This window comes from Saccoglossus kowalevskii, chromosome 22 (assembly GCF_978046115.1).
Source record: "Saccoglossus kowalevskii chromosome 22, keSacKowa6.1, whole genome shotgun sequence".
In the NCBI taxonomy this organism is placed as follows: domain Eukaryota; kingdom Metazoa; phylum Hemichordata; class Enteropneusta; family Harrimaniidae; genus Saccoglossus; species Saccoglossus kowalevskii.
In genome coordinates this window covers 5,397,740-5,425,086 of record NC_140662.1, presented here as the reverse complement: position 1 = coordinate 5,425,086, position 27,347 = coordinate 5,397,740, and the positions used below count along the sequence as shown (strand labels likewise).

The window sequence follows — 27,347 nt, the reverse complement described above, 5'->3', positions numbered from 1 at the left end:
GCTGTGGCCATTTGTATTGCACACAATACAATACTATGTTGTCAAGTTTTACGTCTAAATCTGGTTATAGTATTATTTAAACAATGCCATGTTCATATAACACACTTAGATTAAACATAACACGATAAATCTAATGGAATGCATTATTGGTCTGCAATGCATTATGGGTAGACACTAATTGCATTGAATGGAGGCTGATTCATTTCACAAACCTAATATTGATTCACAATAAATTGAATAGTTTCGACATCATGTGACGTCCATTTCCAATTGAAAATGACTCCATATTCGTTTTGTCCTGGGCATCTATCATGCTGTGCTATTGTGTGATGCAACAAAACACATCATATACGAATAAATCATGTCTCCACGATGATGCGTATGACGGGTGTATGAGCACATTTGCATTCCCCCCCCCCGTAATTATATCAAGCTCGTAGTTGTTATAACTGTGTTGAGGGAATTGGTTAGCAATAACATTTGAAAAAAGCATATGCTATCTTGTAAAATTAATCCAAAAACAATATACCGAGTTTATTTATTATAATTTTAAAAATCCATATGTTCCACTTTATGTTGCAGCAGCACCATGGAGATATGACGAATTGTATATTTTGAAAATGTAAAATAATCGTCATTACTTTGAATGTTTACAAAACTGTGTTTCATTTCCTATGAATATAATCAGTTCCCGACTTATATTTTCTGTTTAGATAGTTGCATCTCACTCAAAAAACATACATTCAGTTCATCTAAGATGATAAATATGACATACCCCACTTCCCAGCAAAAAAACAACAACTCATGCACATATGATGGTCGTTGCCTGATGTTTCTACTACATTTATTAAACCAACATCTCAGAAGTTATTTACTGTTGTTAAACAGAAATGATAAATTACTATATTACATTTGAGAGTTAAACCGAGACTCACCAGAGAACATTCAGTGTGTGTGCAGATGAACTATAAAGCATAGTTGAGCTATTTAATTGTTATGTGTATGGTTCAGTTATAAAGACCTGGCTTTCAGCTGTTTTCACCTCTTTGCATTCTTGTTGCTACTACACGACATTGCGATGATGAATCACGCATGCAAACCTCGTGGGCATGGTACCAATAATTGGAACAACTGAATATATTTGCCTTACCAAATGTTTAGATTGCTCCGTGAAATGACATGGTTGAAATAAATACATATTATATTGGTCTGTTATAATATGGTGCGGGGAGCAAGCAAACACGCAATAACTATGTAGAAAACGGAACAATTACCTATCTGTACGATACGTCTATCTATTTTGAATAGTTACATACGACAACTGTTTCCAAACATCGCTTACTATATATCATATTCAGTCACCAGTTTTCTGTATTCTTCGAACTTTAGACTTTTCAATATTATCTTGTTTTTGCTGTGTATAGTTACATAAATTGTTGCTTCAATGCAATTATAGATTGTTGTAGGTAATGTCATGTATCCGCAACCATACTTATTTCACGTTGCCGTATATTATATCAAACTTTACCCAGGAATATGTATGAAGCGTGCTTATTAGAAAACAAAACTTTGAAGTCGGATATAAGCGCAACAAATCTAAAATCCTGCTTCAAGATCTAATTCCTATATATGTATATCAGTCGTTATCCGTGGATCTGAACTTAGTCGTAATGCATATTTCATTTGAATATAATATATCATGTGGGCTTTACAGAGAGAAGGAAAACATATTGTGTTGTGTTTTGCAGCATTTACATTACATTGAGTTTAGTTAAAGTTTTAATTAATTCAAAAAGGCCTATTTGCACGTCAGGAACCTATTTGGCAAGTCACTGCTGCAATCTCGTGCTTTCATGGACCAATCACAATACTGCAATGCATACCACGTGCTACCGACACATACAATATATACTCTTCTCATAAAAGTTTCATGATATATATGGCTAAACGATCAGGCATCACAGTTGAAGGTTTTCCATATACATCTTGTGAAATTTGTAGCATGATTACAAAAGGGACTTCAAATACACGGAACGCCATGATTCAACCCATAAACTAGTCACCGGAAATCTAATTAGTCTGTCATTAATTATTTCATGAGAGGTAGTGACAACTAAATTTGTAATCCGCAACTGTCACAACACTTTACGCTACGTACAATTTAGTGACAATTTCATAATATATTTGCGAGCTTCATATTTAGACTTTCATTAAAGGATAAGGGTTATTAAACTTATGACAAGACGGCAATATGAATGAATAACTTAATCGACATCAATATTCCTGCCAGTGCAAACAAAACGGAAATGATATCTTATATTCGACTGTAGGTCATTTTGTTAGATTTAAAATGTCCCACAGCAGACATGTATCAGTGCAACCTGGAAAGCCTATATGATGATATATACATGTGGGAATTCTGTAAACAAACACAATTCGCGTTTTGTATTAACGCTATTGCTCAGGCAATGTAAAAGCTGGGTCCCGCGATCCATCATTGCTATCTGCCACTTCTATTTGCTATGAAATGTGCTTGCCCATCGTAATTGCGATCGTGGTCGCCGTACCTAGAACATTAATCTTTGTTCGTGCCATTTAGGATTATACGCTGATTTCCCTTGTTGCACACATTTAGCCTGCCTATGAAAATGTTTGTCATTACTCACAACAAGCTCACCGTAAATATAGATAGCAATGTCACTCTAAATGGCGGTTCCTCGTGTTTATTGTGTTACAGGGCGTTGTCAATGTGAAGTAATCGCCCTCGATGTCTCGCGCAGGGAGTGCTATGTGTACGTTAATGCGCCGAACCGCAGGGCAACTCTACAAATGCGATCTTCTCGCTTCTGATATAAGTCGTTGACTGCATTTGAATTCATATGGCTCTGTTAATACGTGACAAAATATTCAAAATGGTTGCATAATAATAATAATAATAATAATAATAATAATAATAATAATAATAATAATAATAATAATAATAATAATAATAATAATAATAATAATAATAAAATTGATTCGTGATAAATATATCTCTAGTTTTGTTCCTGACAACCTACATATAAATATGCTAAAATAATCGGTTATTTAAATAGTAGGCGCGTATCACGTGATTGTCTGTTACACGCAGACGATAACTGTTTTGCACACAAAAACAATGACTTCACGTAGAATGGGACAAACAATTAGTTTTGTCTCCACATCCGCGAATGTATTTCTCAGTATGGAACTAATTAGCCAACTGCCCGACGATCGACCTTGTCGAACATCAACATACATCAGGCATTCCCGCCCTCCCGAAAAATATAGGTTGACCATATCTAATTGTCAATTCCCGACGAAGTGTTTCTGCGTGTGTGAGAAAAAAATGTTGTTGGTTGATGCTTAGAATTATTTAACACCTCGCTTAGATTTGAAAACGGGAAATGTCACAACCAGAAAAAGGTAATTTGTCTTCAACGACGTAGTGCATAAGGAATGAATAAACAAAGTCGTCTGCACACGAACATGCGTGAGTGACCGACTTGTATCTTGATGCTTATCAGACAGACGTTGTGTTTCGTCCGGCTTTTTAATAACAACAAATCGTTTATTGGGTACGTGTTTGTGTTTCTTTACAGTAAGGTTCAGCTGACTGAAGCCGAGGACCCGGATGTTTGCACTCTATTCAGTGTATCTGACTGAATAATCACATGTTCTACTTCGCTGTGAAGCATTAAACCTCGACCCGATTTGCGTTGCTCTGCGGGGTACAGCTGGTCTGCTCACTGTGCCTATTATTGTCAGTCGTTCCAGTGATTAGTAAAACGCCGAATGTAAGGCATGGCATAGTATGTTGCTCCGGCTCGTGGAACTATACTGCTGTAATAAGCGTATTCGTTTTCTGATCTGCTCTCATAGACGTTTTCGAAACGACACCGAAGGTAAGCCGCTTGTAAGTGTGCCAGTCATCGCATTAACAAACCTAACTTTAGACCAGCTATTCTAAAATGTTATGTTTGTTAAATTCTGAGATGTATAGGAAGACGGAAGACGAATTTACAATGCATCTATAAGGAATAAATGTATTGATTCATTAATGTTTTATGGCCTTCGAGAAATAGGAATGTGGAGTAGTGTCATGTTTGCGTCATACCCGAGGTACGTCCGCCGTTTTCATTATAAATTATTCTCCAACTATACACAGTCGATGCTAAATAGTAAGTAAATCACAGCTATATCAGAGAGCATCCAATTACATGAAATAGGATGTTAACTTGTCCATAAACGTACCGTTATATTAAAGCACTTAAACATTCTACAGTCAGCCATTTTGCTTTATTGTTTCTGATGTATGTCAATGTCTTCTCATCAGGACCGCGAAACTACTTAAGATTGTGGAAGACCAAAATACGTGCGTGTTCCTAAACCTGTCAAAGCGATGGAGCTGTTTCTATTCATAATACAGATGCTGTTTGGCTTTACGACATGCAGAATGTCTCTGATACAGTGGAGGTCATTATATATACACGTATACTCGGCGTTATTCTGCTTGTTGTTAACATCGGTAGACGGAGAAGTATTTGCGAGAACCAGAAATGTGTATAATATGAAAATTAGTCACGTGGTTAACACCTTGAATACAAATCAACTATCACGATGGGACGTTCCTCACCACTCAATAGAGAGGGACGCAGTTGCTTGGCAACAAAATACTCAGCGAGACATCGGGGACCTTTTGAATAAAGAATATACATCCACGAGTAGAGAATTCACTGATAAAACCTTATTGGGCAATAGCAAATTCAGACGCACTAGCTCGATTTTAAATCAGAGGACATTTTTGAAAGACCGGAGGTTGCGATTTCTAGAGGAAAGCCACTCATCTCGTGATGGGCTCGCAGGAGAATTCGATAATACTAAGCGGGTTCGGAATAAAAGACAAACTGATGTATTTGAGTATTATAGAATGAAATACGACGATGACGCTGATGCTGCACTGGGATTTATCAAATACTTAGATGAGCACAATGAAAACTGTACACGTGTGAAGCTATCTTTTCTGAATATTTACACTGCCAACGCCACTTACAGTGGATTCGCCAATCAGGCAAAAACAGCAGTAAAAACGTCAAATTTATTGAATACATTTTATCAGACAATCCACCACAATGTAGTGGATTCTAGTTTTCTTACCAACAGCGCTGTGTATTTTTCCCTAGTGCGCAATAATGTAGAGAGTGACGTCAATATATTTGGCTCCTGTGTGGCTTTCGATAGTTACCAGTACAATGATACTTTGGAGCTATTCGCTCCGTATGCATATCGCGGCGACAAGGGCACAGTTTTCACTAAGGATTTAGCAGTTTTGAATTACACTGCACCAGATACGGAGAGTATGGACTGGTTTACGTACCATCGCGCCAACCCGCCAGTAGTTTATAATATGCACGAAAAATTTGGCTACCATCTACCGAGGCACAATGAGACTCACTTTGATAAACAGTTGAATTTGACACATATTTTTATTGAGGAATCCGAAGGGTCCTGGAGTTCGCCGTACTTTGACTGTGGGGGAGGTAATTCCTGGATGTTGACATACTCGGTGCCTTTCTATGGAACTAACTATGAGTTTAGGTAAGTCAATTTTTCGTTTTACATTGTGGTGTTATTAGGGGGATTGTTGTTCAGGGTTCGTTATATCAATTACATCATTTCACTGTCGAGATTTACAATATAAGAGATATTTTAAAGCGCGGTGGTCGTCGCGCACCGCGTGTTCGAATTTCATGTAAATAAACAATGTATTTTACATGCGTTGTATACGTCGCTATAAGTCCCATATCGGATAGGACGCCGCGCGACGACTGCCGCCCTTTAAATATGAAGTGGGCTAAGGGTTGTGCGTATTGAAAGTTGCAATTACACTATGAAGCTTAAAATATTTGTTAGCTGTCTAGACCATATTTGCTTTTATAATACTGATTCACACAGTCACAATGGCCTGTGACGTAACTGTATTGCATGTTGACTATTAAAACGAGAAACCTAATAATTGAAAAAGCAGCGCCATGGCGTAATTTACGATACAAAAACACACGTTGGATAATGAGAAAGATGTTAATTGATTTCTAGACCATCACAACTGAAACAACTAACGTTGTATTGATATATGTATACACGCATATAAAGGTAACAGTACGCCTCTGAGCCAAGAGAATAGTCACGATTTTGTGTTAAATTGATGTGCTGTTCGTAACGTGATCTGTGACGCAATACTAAAAGGCATTTTATGACAAGCCCTGCGGTAGACGTGAATACACCTACAGCCTCATCTCACTATTTCTCAGTGTGAGATGATACTCGTTAGTAGTGTTTCGATGACGCAAAGAGCTAGAAAAACACGCATGCGTTTCGAATTACTAGTACGTCTTATTAATTCAAAGTGTTTACTCCGTGGCATAAACGATTTTGTATTGAAAGCTATTAATATTGTTAGTGCTGGAAAAACAAGAGTACTTACTGTTTACAATAAATAACCCAATGTGTATATCAGCATGTAAAATGTTTAATATTCTACAATTTTCAATGTTCACCTTTGACACAAAACTTCAATCGCAATAACATGCATCACATGTACTTGCAAGTATATTTAATTACATATTACCATGCTAAGTACTTATAACATCGGACTACCATCACATCAGGTCGTTATTATTTCTGCTGCCGATCTAGATAGCGGGTTTCCGTTGCGCTTGATGCTATGTTTATTATCAAATTGTGGGCTTGTTTGAATTTTAGTGCGTGACGTGCACATTCACCAAAAGATCAGAATTTTGACATTTTGTCCGTAATTTGCAATATTAAATCAAAGCGCGACCTGCGCTCGCGCGAGAATTGAGTCCCAGGCGACGATAACAACACACGCTAAAAACGCAAAAGCTCATGGGTAGACGCTTGTTTGTAAATAATGACACGCTATCGCCATCTGACGCTTGCGCATGTGACGACTCCCCCGCTTTAAGCATTTACCGTGATGATATATATATATATATATATATATATATATATATATATATATATATATATATATATATATATATATATATATATATATATATATATATATATATATATATGGGAAAATATTGATAGTGATTATAACGCATACACATCCATCTGAAATAATATCCCTCTATGCGATTATACTACCTCAGTCACTTTCGACAGCAACTTACAAGGAAAACAGGACACATCAACCTATTTAGCTGACATGCTTTTCAACGTTCACACAACAATCAGAATTCTATATGTAGTTTTCCTTATTCTCAGTGGACATTGTGAGAAACATAGCACACATAGTGGAAGATATGGGCGTGATTTGTTTGCAAATGTCACTGCAAGTTTTGAAGAAGAAAACATTCCCAGACTCGAATGAATGAGAATTGACAGTATGACAGTCAGGTTTCCCAAACCAACCCATTTCGTTGAAAACGTATAATTGTTCCACTGAGTGCTAATGATATATTTCTAGACGGCTAAACCGTGTTAATTCCCCTAATTGCACCCACGCTTATCTATTTATGCTAAATTTGTTTTAGAACTTTATTATCGTTGTGCAAATATATTCATACAGGTTGATCAAAAGCATTTCATGTACGTTGCCTCTATCGAACATTATCATCAAAACCATGTTTGACGGGTGTGTGGGACACTTAGAAATGCTTTAAAGCAAGTTCATCTTTTACAGAGGTTGTTACACATTATATTCAAATTTGTAATATCGACATGATACAGTTCCAGTTTGAAAAAAAAAAAAAAAAACGTGCCAATTTTCTAGAACAAGAATTAGACAAGACTGGTTTGATGATATGTCCAAATTCACCCGAAGATAAAATGTCAAATGTGATTTAATTAACTAGCGTTGTGTCACTCTATCCGTGAGGGTTCTGCCCCTGTAATGTGGCTATCATCAGACCCCTACTCTTTCCCAAACAATCACACTACAGACACAGTATGATGTAATTGTTAATATATACTGAAATACCCATGCAATTTACTTATCAGATCCGACGCGTAATCCGCGGTTGTTCGGAACCTGTCTTTACGTTTTAAGAAATATCTACGTAAAGTATACTGATGTTTAACACGAGCTTATACGGAATGTGATAGCATCGTTGTCATGGTTTTGTAAATGTGATGTTAAAAATTAGAGATTAACGACTCGGTGACGCAATTCGCGTACATTGCTCATACACGTAAGCGTGTAAGACGGAAACAGATTTCTGCGCGAATAAATTCACACGCGTACGCGTATTACATTGAATTGCTTTTTTATGATAATTGGACAGTGACGTTTCCATTCACGTCGTTGTAACATGCTGTTTGAATTATGATTATGTTCATGTACGAGAAACTATCGGCACTGTCATAAGTTGTGGTGAAATAACAGGGCTTTATTTGTTTACGTTCGACGCGGGGAGCACTGCATTGTAACTGCCAAATATTCATGGCTAACTGAAACACCAATTTTGTTTCCGGTTTTTCCTTATAGTAGGAACACTTCATACATATTTTGAACTAATTCTCCAACTTGTAAAATAAGAAGTTATTCTACAGTCGTGGCTTTATACTGTATCTGAAAATCTCTATGTGCTTATCGGACCTCTGATCCCTACGTTTGTCGGTTCCAATGCGGTGTATGGATGTTTTGGTTTTGGTTTGGGGAAACTACTTTGATATTGACGCCACAGAAACTTTTGTGAATTATAAGCACCACGATGACACTGCTGTATCTGGCTGAAGTAAATCACAGAAAAAAACAACAAAAAAACATGTGCAAAAAATATATGAAAATTCCAATCAATGTATTATGTTGTATTGTCACGATGTTATAGTCCGCAACGTGGTAAATGACCACATCGCAAGCTTAACACGGTATGAAGATGTGATTCCACGATGGCGCCGTATTTCTCTTCTCATGAATAAAAAGTGTGCTTGAGTAGCCATGTGTCAATTAACCTGCCAAGAAACGGTTAGTTAATAACATAAATTCCATCGCAAAATTAAACTGTATACAATCTCGTGAATGGCGAGATTTGAAAGCATTTCATTGATGATAATTAAAGTATATCCAATTACACCAGATTGTTTCAATATTGTTATATATTATTGTTTTATTTCGACATGGACGTGAAAATGTGCCAATGACGTCATTATAAATATTGCAGCTTGAACTCCTAATAGGTTCAATCCTTCTGAAATGTGGCTGAATTGAATTGTTACAATGGACACTATTGAATATGTTTTACAATAGTAGAGATTCGGAGAGCTTGCGTGTGTTATATAATTCAATTTGCCGCACAACTTTGAATACTCTGTAATCAAATCAGCGACGTTCTTATTGGTGACAGGGCACGCCATAGAATGTGACATCATTACAGAGTCACCATGTGTGTTACCATTTTAATTGTAACCTTTATTATTATGATGAGAGGACATATCTGTGACAAACGACCAGAAATCCGATGGCAAGATAGATATGTATGTTGTATGACGTCAAACAGAAAACAACAGCATAACTTTGAGCACAGCAACCAGTATAATTTATTTTGGTACAATTCAGCGTAGACAGAATATATATATATATATATATATATATATATATATATATATATATATATATATATATATATATATATATATATATATATATATATATATATATATATATATATATATATATATATATATATATATATATATATATATATATATATATATATATATATATATATATATATATATATATATATATATATATATATATATACACTGTCTTACGTCAACAGTTGATGCAACTCATCGTGTGCATTTTCATTATTAGTGCATTAGGAATTTCAGTTCTTTTACGACTATGTATCTTAAAAATTAGGGAACATCAATGAGCGCGTTGTATTTTTTTCTTGCATTGTTGGCAATCACGAAGATGTGTAATGTAACTAGCACACTGATTTGTTGTGATTAGTAATTTTGGCGTCGCTTTCACGACATCTATCTTTGCAATTCTCACGCTGGGCAAACTCGGAATTGGCAGGATTAATTGGGATTTGTCACTTATTTGCTAATTTTCGTTGTCGTTGCCACAGTCAGATTTCAACCATGTTTTCCGGTGGACTATTAACTAACTGTGTGCTATTCTCAGAGTCCCGATTTATCTGTTTCACAGGTTGCGATCGATTGTTTGATTTTGGGGTTATACAATATTCTGTGTAGAAAATTGTTGAAGGCTCACACACAATTATGAAGCTTAGAAACTTTTGTTATCGGGGCCTACCCACTGTCAAGCATATACCATGACATCATTTAACATGAACGTTTTGAATAACACACATCTGGTATATGAATATGAACGGGTCAATCGCAGAGATCATGTTCACATATCGATTACAATGTCACAATATGTTTCAAATAATTATTCTCTAGTACTACGTTGCTTGATGTGCAATAACATAACACCCGTATGAACACTGTGTGGCGTGTTAAGCCTGAGACCCATAGGATAACATAATATTCGTATGAACACTGTGTGGAGTGTTGAGCCTGAGACCCATAGGATAACATAACACACGTATGAACACTGTGTGGAGTGTTGAGCCTGAGACCCCATACGATAACATAACACACGTATGAACACTGTGTGTCGTGTTGAGTCTGAGACCACCTAGGGTAACATAACACACGTATGAACACTGTGTGGAGTGTTGAGTCTGAGATCCATAGGATAACATATAACACATACGAACAATGTGTGGCGTGTTGAGCATGGGACCCATAGGATAACATAACACCCGTATGAACACTGTGTGGCGTGTTGAGCCTGAGACCCATAAGATAACATAACACACGTATGAACACTGTGTGGAGTGTTGAGCCTGAGACCCCCTAGGATAACATAACAAACGTATGAACACTGTGTGGAGTGTTGAGCCTGGGATCCATAGGATAACATAGAACACATACGAACACTGTGTGGAGTGTGGAGCATTAGACCCCCTAGGATAACATAACACACGTATGAACACTGTGTGTCGTGTTGAGTCTGAGACCCATAAAATAACATAACACACGTATGAACACTGTGTGGAGTGTTGAGTCTGAGACCCATAAAATAACATAACACACGTATGAACACTGTGTGGAGTGTTGAGTCTGAGACCCATAAGATAACATAACACACGTATGAACACTGTGTGGAGTGTTGAGTCTGAGACCCATAAGATAACATAACACACGTATGAACACTGTGTGGAGTGTTGAGCCTGAGACCCATAAGATAACATAACACACGTATGAACACTGTGTGGAGTGTTGAGCCTGAGACCCATAAGATAACATAACACACGTATGAACACTGTGTGGCGTGTTGAGCCTGAGACCCATAAGATAACATAACACACGTATGAACACTGTGTGGCGTGTTGGGCCTGAGACCCATAGGATAACATAACACACGTATAAACACAGTGATAATTATGGCATGATGAACCGAGAACACATATAAAAACATACACCAATTGTGGGAATGTAACAGATCCAATCACATCTGCTATTCTGTTTACGATAGTCCGAGCGTAGCAATGCTATTATGCGTGAAGCAACACTTGCTTCCTCCTTGAACTTGTATTGCTGTATAATATTTTAATACTGCCATACGTCACATTGATGTATTTCGAATGAATGTGAAATCACTGTCTGACCTTTTGTCCTTGAAGAGTTTTATGGCACTAAAAGAGCTTAATTTCCGATGATTCCATTATCTTTTGTCTGAATTTTACGAGTAGATATAATTTGTTGCGGCATGACATGTTTGGACAATGTAGCCCATTTATTCAATACAATATAAAAAAGATCCCACTTAGCCGTGGATGCTAAATTACTGGTGACATATCAGTGGTTGCCATGGTTATTGCTGCCAACAATATATCACAAACTTACGAGAGGAATATTAGACAGATATTCCAAAACAAGTCAACTATTAAAAGGCGGGTAAACTGAATTAGTATCGAACAGAATGCAAAATATTCCCGTATTGGCGCCTTTGAACTTGGCTCGAAGCGATATAAGTAATTATTATCTGTGCTAACGGAATATGAATATGTTGGGACATAGCTATTGAAGCGCATAATATGTTATTCATCTAATAAAAAAACCTTATTTTTTCATGTTAATTGTATAGATCAGCATTATCTGTTTTCTATGGACATCATTATCTCTTGTTTATTTGGCTATATCAATTATTTATATTTTGTGTGTATAGCACTATAGGATAATGCCGATTTCAGCGCACGTTTATCTGGTTATTTATTCACAGAGAACTGTAGGCACAGAGGGGTGCAAATTTCAACGACATGCATTCATATGGCTATTTTTATCACGTCTTTTATAAAAAGATGATGAATAAAATAATGTGTTTTGATAATGTTCTCAAAATCTAGTTTCAGGGAAATAGTTAAAGTCGTCCTACCGCGTCCTGTCCGATATGGGACTCATAGCGACGTATACAACGCGTGTAATATACATTGTTTATTTACATGAAATTAGAACACGCGCTACGCGACGACCTCCGTGCTTTAATACGTTGTATTCTGATACAATAACGCTTGGTTAGTGCTAAATTGTAAACAAAAATGTGATTTTTATGCAGAATTTATTTTAAATTAATAATTAATAAGGAGAAATTGCATTAATGTGAATGGCTTGCAACACGCGAACGGTACTTGTGTTACTTTCAGCTTGTATTCTTCTTGCTAATTCGCTTCCATAAAACATGAGGGATTCTTGAACAGTTCGCTACGTGAATACAAGGCTGAACTCCATTGGTAAGTGCAATTATGGCAGCTGCGGAATACGTGATTTAATCTATTCGGACATCGTAAAATGCAATATATTTTTTTATGACGTAGGGCAAAGTGCACCAATCAAACGTATGTGCCTGTGATAAGTTGTGTTTAGTTTGTATCCGACTAGTTAAACATAATGTCGGGAAAATGACCCGTCAATCGCGGTACCGTAAGTTAATGCATCGGGAGTTTTAAATCTCGGTATAATTTTAAATTTTGTCTTTTGATCATACTAACACACTCACCTAAAAGTAAGCAAAACCATAACAGCATTGACCTGCTATTCAACAGAATGTTTTCAACGCTAAATTAGTTAACCTAAACGAACCTGTCGAATTATATCTAAATCTCTCGTAGTTAAAAATTGTACAATAACTATATCTTATACTTTACTTCATCTACGTCTCTTTGTTATCTACGAGAAAGAATATAATAACCAGTTCAGCGCCACTATCAATTACATATAAGGACTTGTATCTTACGATATGATTGAAGATATACAGCTACCACATGACTCATTAGTCTTTTTTGAGATAGTTTCTCTATGTAATTACTGTACTCAACAGAGATACTGCTTGTCAGTGTATCCCTGTGGAATTACTGCTACAACATCGAGACATCACGTGTCATTAGGTACTCGGACCCATACAAATACAGGTGGACGTCTAAATTATTGGGATATTCCATACAAAGAAACTAAATCCGGCATACTATTAACGAAGGTGTTCCAAATATGTACGCACGTACTGGTGACTAGTCACAAACTCCACAATTGGTTCAATCCTAATGTCATAAGACATATTACGTTACAAAGTGTTAGACATGCTTATGAATGTTAATAATTTGTCTTTGCCCTTCAAAAAAAATAACGCGTTTTATACTGAATAGCCCTGTTACACTATTTCGACGGATAATCAATCCTACATAATACGTACAGTGTTATATGGTTCACATCCACTTTAATATCGATCCAGTCAAATAATACTTATCATTCCTATACACTGCTGTAGCTTCTTTGTGGTATTTTTAATATTATGCAGAAGACAAATTGTGAAAAGCTCTTTTTTGCCCGAATACATGTGGCAGCACTCACCCGAAGGGCGTTGCATAATTTCCTTCTAATACCTTGTACAATGTATGAAGAAGAAACTCTTTAAGAGGACATGACCCGGAGAGTGCATTACTGAAAGCACGCACGTTAGAATTATGCATGTTCGTAGTCCAGTATACCATCAATCAGACGGGAAATGAAAAAAAGACGTATCAACTTATTGTCTAATTAAAACAATTACATCTCATTGTGAAATATAATGAGAATGTACTATGATTATTACAAACACAAAATGTATTTATGTCATATTATTCTTTCGCATTTTGCTTATATGAGATCGCACACCGTTGAGTGGTGAACCTTTGTAATCTTGTTCATCCGCTGTAAGTATGAACACTTCATTTGAGAATGTTGGTATGCAGTATGTATACGCGTGTACTGTTGCACATCAACACAGTGATTCCGTGGCATTACAAAGCATCGGCAATGAACCACGAAGCACTAACGTCTTCTGAATCTTAATGTTTCAGTGACGCAAGATTTTGGCGCATATCCAGCTGAACCACTTTGCATGTGTACAGTGCTCCAAGCAGCCTCAGGTGGACGGTAATTCGCCGTGCATTATAGAATGAGTTATCGTCGATATGCGCATTATCGCTAAGTAGGTTATAGTCAGCAGAAGACATTTCGTCTCCCGCAAAAATGCATATGTAATACATGTACACAATAATTTCTTAGTAATATGCATATGTAGAGAAATTTTATTTTTATTTTTTGCGTTGTATTTTTATAATTTCTGTATGATACGGTATATGTTTCTTTGTATGTATGTGTATGTATGTATGTATGTATGTAAGTACTAGGGGTATGATGTTTGGGTTGGCACATTAACATTCAATTTCCAAACAACATAATGTTGATATCGGTTGTCTGTCGTTTTCTATCCGTAACAATCATACATAAATATCACATGTCATTTTAATCACATTCTTATTGATTTTACCAATTTTATTCATTAACAAAATACTCGTTAATAGACGCCTAGAATAAATCACGTATTGTAGATTCACATGGAGATGTATGCACTTGAATATTTGTGGGGTTTAGTGTCAGGTGATATGTCTTGAGTACGTCATCAATTAGCCATTTTGTCCGCCTTATCTCTTAGATAGTTGTGATAAAATTACTAATTGTCTTTAAAATATTTATCCTTATCACTTGGTGTAAGGGTAAGCTTCAGCTGCTGTGTTTCGAACGAGAAATCGAGTTGTGACGTAAACAAAGCTGAATGCCACGTGAACCAGTAATCCATGTTAACAATAAATATAATACATTTTGTTACTAGATCGATCGAGCACACATATTTTTTTAGCAAGTCTCGTCTAACAGGTCTAACATTGTATCAATGTATGACGCCTACCAAAAAATGTCCACTTTATTTATTAAAAAAACGAACAATACGTTTAAGTTCCTTATATCATGTTTAGCAATTCAGCAATACGGTGAATTTTGACAGTCACGAGAAAATAATGAAAACACACTTTTGCATAAATGGCACTGACATAGCAATCACCAGGGAACCCAAACAATGCAAATATCGGTCAAACGTTTAACACACATTTAATAAAGCTGTCAACAGCCACTTAGGCTGCAATTAAAATATGATAAACTATCCGTTATACAATTATTTATTATCCATTGCATTGTTTATTGAACCACTCGGTTGTCAAGTGGTATAACATCAAACTGTTTGATGGCCCATAAATAAGAATGCGGTACTGTAGTCGATGACAAGAGGTCCTGCAATACGTATTTGGTTCGACTGCAGTATCACTTCACAAACCGTGTATTTTTTATCGATACAATAATACCTTCTTTTCCATATGTCATACGGAATATAGCGTGTTGAATATAATATTTACGATGTATTGAGTATAACCCACATTATTAATTTTGTTATTTACGAGAAGGACACGGTTGAAGTATTTAATGACTCAGATATGAACAAAACATACTTTGGGTTAGACAACGTGTTTATAAGCACCCAGTTGACTCATTAGTCAGTCGTCTTTGGACGTCATCCCTGGCGGACTTAGATACATTTCTCCGTATCTAAGACTTGTGGAATTCAGTTATTAATGTAAAACACATTTGATTAATAACAACTGGAGTAATTGGTGGTTTCGGTGTTCTAATGACAATAATCACCGACCACCATCGTCCGACGATTCTTTTGCATTTTCCTGTTACTCATATTGCTGAGGGAATAAACTAACAATATTTATTTCAGTCGTTCTGCTAACTCTTGTAGGAGGACTATAGTCATTAATAACTAGGAAAAGCACACACTTTATGCAACGGTTCTCGGTAGCTCAAGCCTCCTTCGCCACATCTAAGCGGAAGTTTAAGAGTGTGAGACTTTTAAGAATAAAATGCCATTTCCCTATTGTTCAACGAGTATTGCACTTGTGTGAATTAGACGTATTAAACGCGTTACTTTAAACGCGCACTTACGCAGGTTACATTTCATATAGCATGTTTACTTATAAGATATTATTATAAACTTTAAGAATGTTTTAATATGTTCGACAACGTATCATTTGCAAAATAAGCATTGGCGGTGTTCAGCGCGAAAAAGGCGGATAATGTCAATGATTGCAGGCTCGTTCGACGATACGCAATACGTCAACATCACGTGGCCAGGCGAATATGATATCGAATTATTTCATTCACCTGTAAACATTTTGATATAAAAGCAAATACCTGGAGATTATTTAATCTAAATCCCGCAATAGACTGAGGTTATAATTATGATCGATATAATGGTAATGACGTACTCATACAACAACAGCAGCACGTGACACATAAATATACTTCGAATGTTCTAATTAAACACATATATTTGAAACATAAGCGTATATTGATTAGCAGGTTTTGTCGACATTCTTTCATTGGATCAATGTATCATACTATCGAAGTTATACTATTTCATTATATTTGTTGAATCAATAGTTGCTTACTATATTATACACATAGTTTAAGTCACACGCACTTCATGTAGTTTGGAAATCTCATATTTACTGCATGCGAAATATTTTACAACTATGTATCAACACAGCTATGCATTGCGTCTATAACCAACGTACACTCGAGACACACCCATTCAACACGCCCGACGCTATTATTTGACTACGACTTGTCTGTTTCGTTCTTGTTTTATTGGAATGTTGATACATATTCATCTTCTTTTTTTGGTGTATATTTAAATAATCGTTTTTAAGCATTATGTGTTAACATTTGATTTTACGAATCAAAGTTAATCGAACATTTGTTATATTGTTTTCACAATGGAATACAATGTTCTTATAGGCCATCGCAGTTGCTAACTGTCGTGTGCGTGCGCAGTGTAAAATAACCGATCATTCGCCTCCCAAGAATGTCTGTTGGAATTATCTAGAATGTATTTAATTGTTCGATGTTAATTTCGATATCAGAATCAAGACTGTGCTAAAAATAACAGAATCATTAGTGAGACCGATATTGACAAAAAATGTGATCGACAATAGTCACCTGGATAAACGCGACTGTGAATGCAATTATGTTAGATGTCGGTTATAGAATTGCAAGTGCCTTATACGGGTTTTGACGTCACTCAGCTATCGCCTCGTTTCCCCCAAACTCTGAATAGATTGCAAGTCTTTCTATAACCTATACACATGAAATATTGCTATTTTCGCTGATGTTGTAATTAAATATACATATATATGTCTCTGTTAATAAAACTACGTATTTGCAACGGTATGACATCAGATCGCAAGCTTGTGCTGTGGTGAGTGCGCGATGTGCGCACGCATGGGTGGCAAAAATAAACAAAACACATCACAGTGCGACGTCCTATTTTATGTTCAGTTTCTTATGTAATTTAACACAGTTGCAGTTGTTTCTCCGAGAGACTCTGGCAATAGATTGACACTCAATATGTCTCGTTGTATGTGTAAAATTACCTGTGACGTTAATAGTGTAGGTTTAATGACGTCACTGTTATTTTGAACACGTTACGAATTCGATGCACAAATTGAAAGTGATGTATAAAGATGATAATCTTATATATGTAGTAATTTGTTCAATTTAAACTGACATTGTTTTTTTCTTCTTCCACAATATAATATCTCACTACAGTATCAAGACCTAACATGTATTAATTCCGTGTATGGTAACTAATCACATGATATACGTCACACGCGTGTTTCTGTATATTCAATACTATATAACTTACTTTGTCATTAGACCATGTCTCGATCATAGCAATATTTGCCTGTCGGAACATTGATGAAAATGTAAATATAGTTTCAAACTAAAAGTCTTAATATTTAATATCGTAATGAATAACATCTCGATACAATTCATTTTCCGAGTAAAATGCGTTTCGGTATTGTGTGATTGTACATTGTTTTCATAGTTTGTCATTTATTTTCACGAAAGCAGTTTAATTGTAATGTGCAGATTAAATAAATAGCATGCTTCATAACGCACATAATAATGTAAAACAGCATCTCATGTCAATAGAAAACACTTAAATAATAAAGGTATGTCTTGTTACGCTGTCAGGCATACTCGGCTTTTTACATTCATTGGGATGTTTTGAATATACAGTAAGTTAAACATTTTCTCTTGTATAAAACGGCTACGGGCAATATAACTTGATAATATATAGAATTCAATAGTTGATTTAATACGACTTGGAGCAGATTGTTAAATATGACATAACATGTTTTCCGCCTTAGGACGCGTTTGAAATGCTTTACCAAGAGGATTTAGAAAACTTAACGAACGTTAAATATAAGTTTTAATTACATTCTTGTTTTTATAAATTGCGTACATACTTATCAGCTCGTCGTGTATCTTGATGATTATTGTCTCCTCATTACTCAGACGTATTCGTTTCTTTGATCTCGCTTTGAATTCTCCGTCAAGTGTCATTACCCTGTTTAACATGAAAGCATATATTTCATAAATATGCTAATTTGCTGAAATCGTGGTAGAATGTACATATTTAGAAAACTATTGCAAAGGTGCAATATCTAATGAAGCATAGACACTCGTTCGTTGTTGAAAATTCAGTAGGTGTTAAAAAGGTGCGACTCAAATTCTTCTTGTCCCAGAGTAGCTTTTTACATTCCTCCCAAAGCATATACTAACACTTGAATGCTATTAGAATTCCCAGAATTGGCCGCGGGTCATTAGTGCCTTCCTCTCATATCTGCTACTTAACTTACACGATTTTTTTTCTTCAAATTATAAACTCCCAGCTTGTGCAATATATATTGATGCACTTCCGCCTGACATAGTTGGTTGGATTTCATCTCATCTCATCTCTCATGCGACTGAAACACTTTGAATCATGTACGGTCCTCAATCTGAATAATTAAATTAACTACTAATACGAGTATATACTAATACTGTCAAATGTATATTTTACAAAAATGAATCAATGCTTTGAATAAAATTTGAATTACTTGCAGTTTATACATTGAATAATTGGACGAGTTGATAAAATAAACGTAATGCGTTATATACGCGAAACATAAAATATACTTGAAAATGAACCAATATGGCTATGTATTGCTGAAGTTTATTCCACTAGCCCCATTTCAAGAAATGTATTCTACGCGCATGATGTACCTAGTGTAAAACGTGGACACATTAATATACAATAATTGTATATATCCACAGTGAAGCTCCTGTCGTTACATTAACACCATAACATTGTTAACTGATTCGCGCGTGCCATTATTGTTGTTGAAAAATGCCTATTATAACTAACACATGACATGTACGGAAGGTCAGGAAATTTCACATGTGATTTCTGTAATGTGTATCTCTTGGGGCGACATGATTGGTTTTGCAGAAGATTTCCTCACCATTATTGGAAATAACCTTTCAATGTCAGATGATGTTATCATCCACGAAATCCCAACTCGAATTGTAGAACACGATATCGTTGAAACGTTGTCAAACTGCACAGAACGTATCCATCCAGTATTAAATTACGTTGTAATCTAGTACATGTTTTTTGTATACATTCCTTGATAACGTGTAGTCGTTTAAGAGCATTCATGGAGGTTGGGTTACTGTCGATAATTATAATGTAATGATGGTCGTTTGTAACTGTTCATTGATACTTGTAAATATTTGAAATTATTTGCACGTATGCCTTCATATATCGTTCAGTCACGGATCTTACTATGTATTGTAAAGTGTGCCTCAGTCCTTAGGTTTGATTGCTGCTGTTTGTCGCGCTCATTCTTGATGGTTCCAATTTGCGTGCATTGCTGAAAATGTGTAAAAAATGATTGTCATGGCGTTGTTTCCGATCGTTTTGATTTTCCGTTCATTGATTGTTACAATATAATAAGCATCGGTGACCCACAGTACCTCAGAATAACGGCGAATTCAAAAACATTTTTCGTAATTTGTTCGTTTTCGTACTGTTAAATTTGTCACCCAATAATCTCAGAACCTGGCAATAACGCTTTATGAATGATGGGAAATGCCAACTCTAAACCATATTACGAGTCATTGTGTTATTTCTATAGCAAAGAAAAGACTGGGAAAGACTTATATTGATTACGGATGAGAGGCAATTACACCAATGTATGATACTAATTGGAATGCGCTTGTTTGTAGACAAAGAAATATATTTTGCTACTCTGACTATGTTGGTTCAATACATGAAATCGTTATTTTAAGATTATTGTAGAAGCGGGACGAAACACATTGTCCGTAGGGGTTAAAAGATTTATAGACATTTGTAGGCTTAAATCATGATTCGTCAACCAATATAAATGTGTCTCTATTATATGTGTAGTCGTCTTTTCAGACAGATGTCGTGTCTGTCTGTAAAAAAAATTGCCTCTATTTTCTTAAATAATTACGGCTTAATTGGGAATCTGGTGATATTTTTATGAACAATCTGTCATTTATGAGAGAGTATCAATATTAAAAATTGAAAACCTAATGTTAAGCGTGGATATACTCGAGTCCCATAGGATGTTGTTGAGGTCAGTACAGCGCTCTAACCTTTGCTTCTTCTGTTTGACGTCCAATTTACACACAAAACGCGATCGTGTAGTGAACGAAAAATTGTCTTACTATTACATTGCTTGGGAATGATCCCAAAAGCGTTGTAAACCTAAATGTCACGGAAACTTGATGATTATAATTTCAGTGATTCTTCTGATAATACATTGTTTATTAATTTATTTTTAATTTACCGTTTACTATTTGTGATATGTTTTACCAACTAAGAATCAAGCACGGTTGTATTGTTGCTGAATAGACATTCGTAAATGAACGCCAAGCGAGAAGGCCACGCGACTTGCCATTTCCCCCAGATATTGTTTTATTCTCTACCGCTATTACATCTACTGCCCAATAGAATGTAATAATATGTAGGGGATAAAAACAAGTCCTATGTCTTCCTCTCCCTTAACAATATTTCGATCTCAACGATAATAATACTCGTTACAGAAATTTCAATTCGCAGTTTTCTCCAAATAGACCAATATCCACATTTCTAATAAATCATGGTCTATACATCTTTGATCGAAGCTGTTCTTCAAACATGTCAATCATATATCTTATATATTCATTATTAGTACTTTATATACGTGCAACAAACTGTATGTTCGAGACATTTAAGTGTTATTGCATGGCTGAATGTGTTGGCGGTCAGAGTGAGGTACATATCTGATACTACCGTAATAACTGAGTTGTGTTAAAAACAGCTGTTAATAGCACGTTAGTGTCACTCAATAACAGATTCAATGAGAGAAGATTTGACTACTTTATAAGGTTTTGAATTATAGCTTGCTTGCTTGTATTGAAACGAAGATGCGAGTCAGTCACTGTCCAACAGACCGGAATGCATAAAACATGCATGACGTGGAAAACCTACTAGTGTGACGTATCTCAATTTGTTTAAATCGTTACTCAAAATGATTGCTTTTATTTCGATACGATGATTTATTTCGACACGTGCGCGATTCTTCAGTGAAGAATCACTCCGGTGATTAAAAGTTGTTGACGAGAATTGACAACGAATCAGAGTGCAGCTGTGTACGTCTTATCTATGTTAATGTACGTGACCTTTCACTTCTGAGGTTCCGGCGATTTTAAAAGATTACTTATATACATTGGACATTTAAATCGACTTGTTTTCAGTAAACATGGATGAAAGTATCGCCTTTGCACTTACAAAGTTAAAGTATACATCTCTGCTTTCGAATCGAAGCAACCTTTCACCCACCCACCCACTCAAGAGTACAATATCGAGCACGAACACTTTTTCGATTCCATTATGATACTGGTATGATTTTGGTAAGTGTCCAGTAAATTACACGTTGTATTCGTTTGTATTTAAAATTACAATTCGACACATTGTGTGCACAAAGACGCACACACAGTTTATCAACGTACTGCCTTGTGTATTTTACTATCAGGTGACAATATAATATCTACAGCTATAATCATCTTTGATTTTTTGTCAGTAGTTGTATTTCTATAAAACTTTATAACATAGTAAGGCAGAGGTATTTTTCAATAAACGCCGGTGATACATTGATGGATACCATCACGTGTAAAGACTGATAAAACAAACATCAGTGTACTTTGAAAACTGAAAGTTGTATATTTCACCGTGTCAATTGTTATTAAGAACCCAGACGTAATGCAATGATTAACAATAACGATAATTTTGAAATGCCTGGGTAGAAATTCCGAAAAGACGTAAAACGGGTTTACCGAAACATTGTGACAAGTAGCTTTTTGTGCGATATTGAAACTTGTGATCACTTTATTCACGACATTTCGGTTACTACCCGTTCAATACAATTGAAAAGTGTTGAAAAGAAAGTGATGAAAAAGTTTCAAATCTCGCTGAAATCCAAAGCCTTACGTTTCATCTATATTCAGACTACTACAAACGGAATTCCTGTATTTGCTTGCAAATACATCCTAGTTCTTTTTTGTGTTAATTACATATACACTGGCAGAACAACAGATACACATCAAGGCATACATACAGCTAAGAAGTGGTGGTAGGTGATCGAGAATAGTGTACTGCATGTTTATTATAAAGGTATTTGGTTAATAATGAACATTTTATAACTATACAGGCTGGACCGAGAAGAGTTTAACAGAATTGACAAATATGATTTGTTGTATAAAGCAAAAACCAGATCTACCATCTCCCATGCCAACCATTTCATAATTAGACGTAATCATACTACTGCACTAATTGGGAAATTCACGTTTTTTATCCGCAAAACAATAATCAAGCAGTCAATATTATTTAAGATACAGACGCGCATGTTCAAAGTTTTTTTTTTCTTTGATTTTTTTAATTGTTAACACTACGAGGGCGTTTCTCCAAAATGTATCATTTTCCGTATTATTGTAGATGTATATGAAAGGACAATGTCTTTCCTCATAGTTGTTGATTTCTGAAAGTGTTTTATGTATATTACATTACAATCTTATCATCTTCAAATTTTGAAATTTTATTTCTGCATTGCAAAATATCAGTATAAAAGAAGAATAAAACAATTCTGAAACAATGCAAAAATATATTTAGCGCGGCTAAAATTTAAATAGGAATAATTCTGGCGAAGGGCAATGAAGTCATTTTAATCATATGCAAATATAAATTAATGTTTATTTACTGTATTAATCACAATATACCATGTAAGGCACTACAACATGAATTGTATAAAAGTTCCTAAAACATCGATATATCTAAGCAAAACGTAGGGAAAAAATACTAGCCTACGTGTTCCTCAATTAATACATGTAATGTAGTAATCTCAGTGTTCCTTATGCAAAAACATGTTAGAAGTGCGAGTTTCCACTAACCCACATTACTAGGTTGTTGTCCTGTGTATACTCAACGGAATACTAGTCTCTAGAATTAACCGTTATAGAGTATCGAATATCCACATTTATAACACAAAAATAAAGTTTGCTGGACACGTACAAAATCTCAGTTCAAACGAAGATAAGATGATTGTATAACCTTTACGTAGTCATATATAGCACATCTGATCACGTAGTTAAATAAAGCTTTAATTTGAGAGATCACGTTCCTGGTGTGTATCATTAGTGTGTAATTACATGCGAGGTTTTTCCATCTATCTTTGGTTGGTCATTGATTGAATTCCGCATCCTCCGGCTTTAAAGTACATTACCGTGTTAGTTTTACTCTTATGAGATTGCCTGCTCGTGTAATTCTACAGTGGCATGAACGATGCTCCAAGCATGGATGTGGCACGCTTATGAAATGCGGACACTTTAAACAAATCCATGAGATTGTGCTAATTAAAACGTTTCCTTATTAAAAATGATAAGAGCAAATAAAAGGGAACTTGTTGTTATATAAAAATGATTGTTTGAATTGAAAATTGGTCAAAATACTAGATTCATAATTATTTTTTCACCTTCAGACTTTCAAATAGCCAGCCACTGGACTAACGTTAGCACAGCCATTTTAGATTTACTTTGCAAATGGCTGCCAAAATCTCGTTGTGATTGAGAGAGCCACGTGACTAGCCCCTTTTCAAACTATAGGATCCCATTCCATACCGTAATCGTGTCCACTGACCTATGTAACCACTGTAATTGGAACAGTGGTCGCAATGGCGGTAGAGAACGGAACATTATTTTGTGGGTAAATACATATCGCATAGACAGTTGCAATTACGGTTTATTTGTATGTCAACGTGTTTTAACCGCGCCTGTCCTTCCATCTTCGTGTATGTGGTTTAGAATATTTTAGAGAATGTTAGTATGAATGAGGCTCTCATACCAAGCGTATCAAAATAAATAAGTTGTTATAATTATAAACAAATACAGTTCAATCGATTCGTATGATTTCTATATCGGGAGGTTATATCAACAATGTCAAATGAGTTGGAATTCAAGACAGACATAATTCCATGTGAATATTGAATTTCATTTTGAATTCATCTCAATAATTCATGAATCTCAAACATTTATGGAAGGGTAAATTAGACACACATTTTGCTATTTGGGTGGTTTCGCTAAGCATGCATTCATATGCATTTGTCCCCTAACAAACACAAATGGTTAGGAATTTGAATGTGTCAATGTAAAATACAGTTCTTCACATATGAATACTGTGCGATAGCTTAAACTGTCAAATTATGTGCCTGACTGTTAGCATTTACTAATACACTGCTTCGGGGTTTCCCTGATGTCGAAGGTTGTTGCTGAAATATTATAACCATTGGGGATTACATTACGTGATTTTTTTTATATACATTACTTGTTGAGCATCTAGTACTGTACATATCCCCCGTACCCCAGTTACCAGTTAAACATTGTTTAGTATCATTATGTGTTTAGTAATTTTCTCAAACATTCTTCAAATTTGTCTTGCGTTGCCACGAAATTCAAATTATCCCTCAAAGCTACATCAAACATGAAGCCATAGCAACAATTCATTGTAAATAGTCATGTGTTGTGGTCGTTACCTGTCACAAGATGCATAAAGATTCTTACCGACTGAATGACAAGGATAGTTAACTCTAAAACTCTTAACTGATATCCATTAAATATCTTACAGTATCAGGTGAAGTGTCTGGCGTTCCATTATCACTTATAGGGCCCTGTCGTCAGTCTCCGTGGGCGATTGTTAGAATCAGGTTATAGTATGTAAGACTATTTGTCACTATGGTACTGGCAAGAATATGAGGCACTCCTATAGTACTTGTTATAAATACGTGTCTTGTCAATGAGCTGATGAGTATGAACTTAGCAAGCCCTTCTCATTAGTTTTAAACTCGCGTGCACGTCGTCGAACTGTGTGAAAGCATTCGTGTCAAATAAACTGAACTGGTTCACTGCAGTGCACACAACTATCTGATTATACCTTTTCAGTAGACAACTAAATGATTCCATGATATAAAGAATACATTAAACGATTCATACGTGCGTTAAAGCGTGTCAGTCTTATTTGGTAAGGTATGTCTTATAAGCTGAGTACGTGGCAATTCCCATTTCTTTCCCGATCTGTTCTCGTCCATTGGTTGCATTGTGACGTACATTTCACTTGACTCGTAAAATCTAAGTATTTGTTAAGACGATTCACGTTCAACATAGTAATAGTGTAACAATACTTGGAGCCGAATATGTCCGAGGTTATAGACGAGTTTTTGAGGTATACAAAATTACTGAATATCGATGTGAAGCTGTGTTCATTTCGTGTTAACGTCCGGTGTGCTGTTAGTTTACATTTACTCAGTAACACGTAATTCATATCATATATCCCTTAAAATACGTGTAACTATTCGATTCATAAGAATATCATATTGTATACACAGAATTAAATCAAATAATTGTGTTCAGCATAATTCATAGAGACAGTCAGGTGTAAGGCGGGACGGACTACTTTCTGTTTTGGCACAATCTGACAATGGCAGTGTTAATACAGAAAACGCTTTCTTGTTGACGTCACTGTATCCGATCGTTATTCAATACGCATACGTACTCTGTGATACACTAATCATTGCATTACTTGTATATATGTCAGATCATATTCAGGTTGTGTGATGTCTACGTGTATAGGCTACAGGTTGTAGGTTGGTATGGCAACAATGGGATGCCCTATCACGTATGCGTATTGCTGAACTGTGAATTTAGAGTAAAGTCCGCATATAATTTCGCTCAGTGTAAAAATAACTGTTGCAGTGTTTTGTATTCAAGTAACTATCAGTAACATGCCAACATACACATCCGAGACACCATGCCATGCGGAGAATGTGATCGACATCGTGCTATGTTGTCGAAGGGTGACCGTGATGTGAAACACTAATTATATGCGCGTGTTACATTAACCCGGTCGAAACGCACACAGTGACTGTGGGGGTGGTTTGAAACTCAATTAAAACGCCCCACTCCATTTTTTTAAAGATCCCCCTTTGCTGGACGATATTGTTAAATTCAACACGCGATTGTATTGCATTATAATTAACAGCGGAATGTTGAATGTGATATGAATTGCAACGTTGTGTTGCGTGTACTAACACTGTTTTAATATTAGAATCGACATCTGAAACGTATGGATATACCCATTCACAGCACATTAAAATATATATTGTGCGAGGAATATATAATTATGCAAGTCGGGAAGCCCACTGACCTTAATGTGATTGTACAGAACCTTGCTGAGGCTGCCAAATAACATACGTAACGCATCTACAATATGTATTTGTTGTTGGGAATAGAAGAGCGCATTAGTTGTACTGATATCTCTGCATGAGAAGCAGGCATATGCATTGTGCAAATAAAGTTTACGTTTTTTTATTTCAATGAAACATTCCACTGGCAAATATAATCCC

General features: G+C 35.7%; 1 protein-coding gene across 1 annotated transcript in view; it reads left to right on the top strand.

The window, feature by feature from the left end:
• Positions 1-4,417: 4,417 nt before the first annotated feature.
• The window catches only part of LOC100371428 (metabotropic glycine receptor-like), a 49,574-nt gene continuing 26,644 nt past the window's right edge, over positions 4,418-27,347 (top strand). The window contains exon 1 of the mRNA XM_006820081.3: positions 4,418-5,616. Coding sequence (XP_006820144.2) covers positions 4,421-5,616 — 1,196 coding nt within the window. The 5' untranslated portion in view covers positions 4,418-4,420. The remainder of the gene's footprint in view (positions 5,617-27,347) is intronic.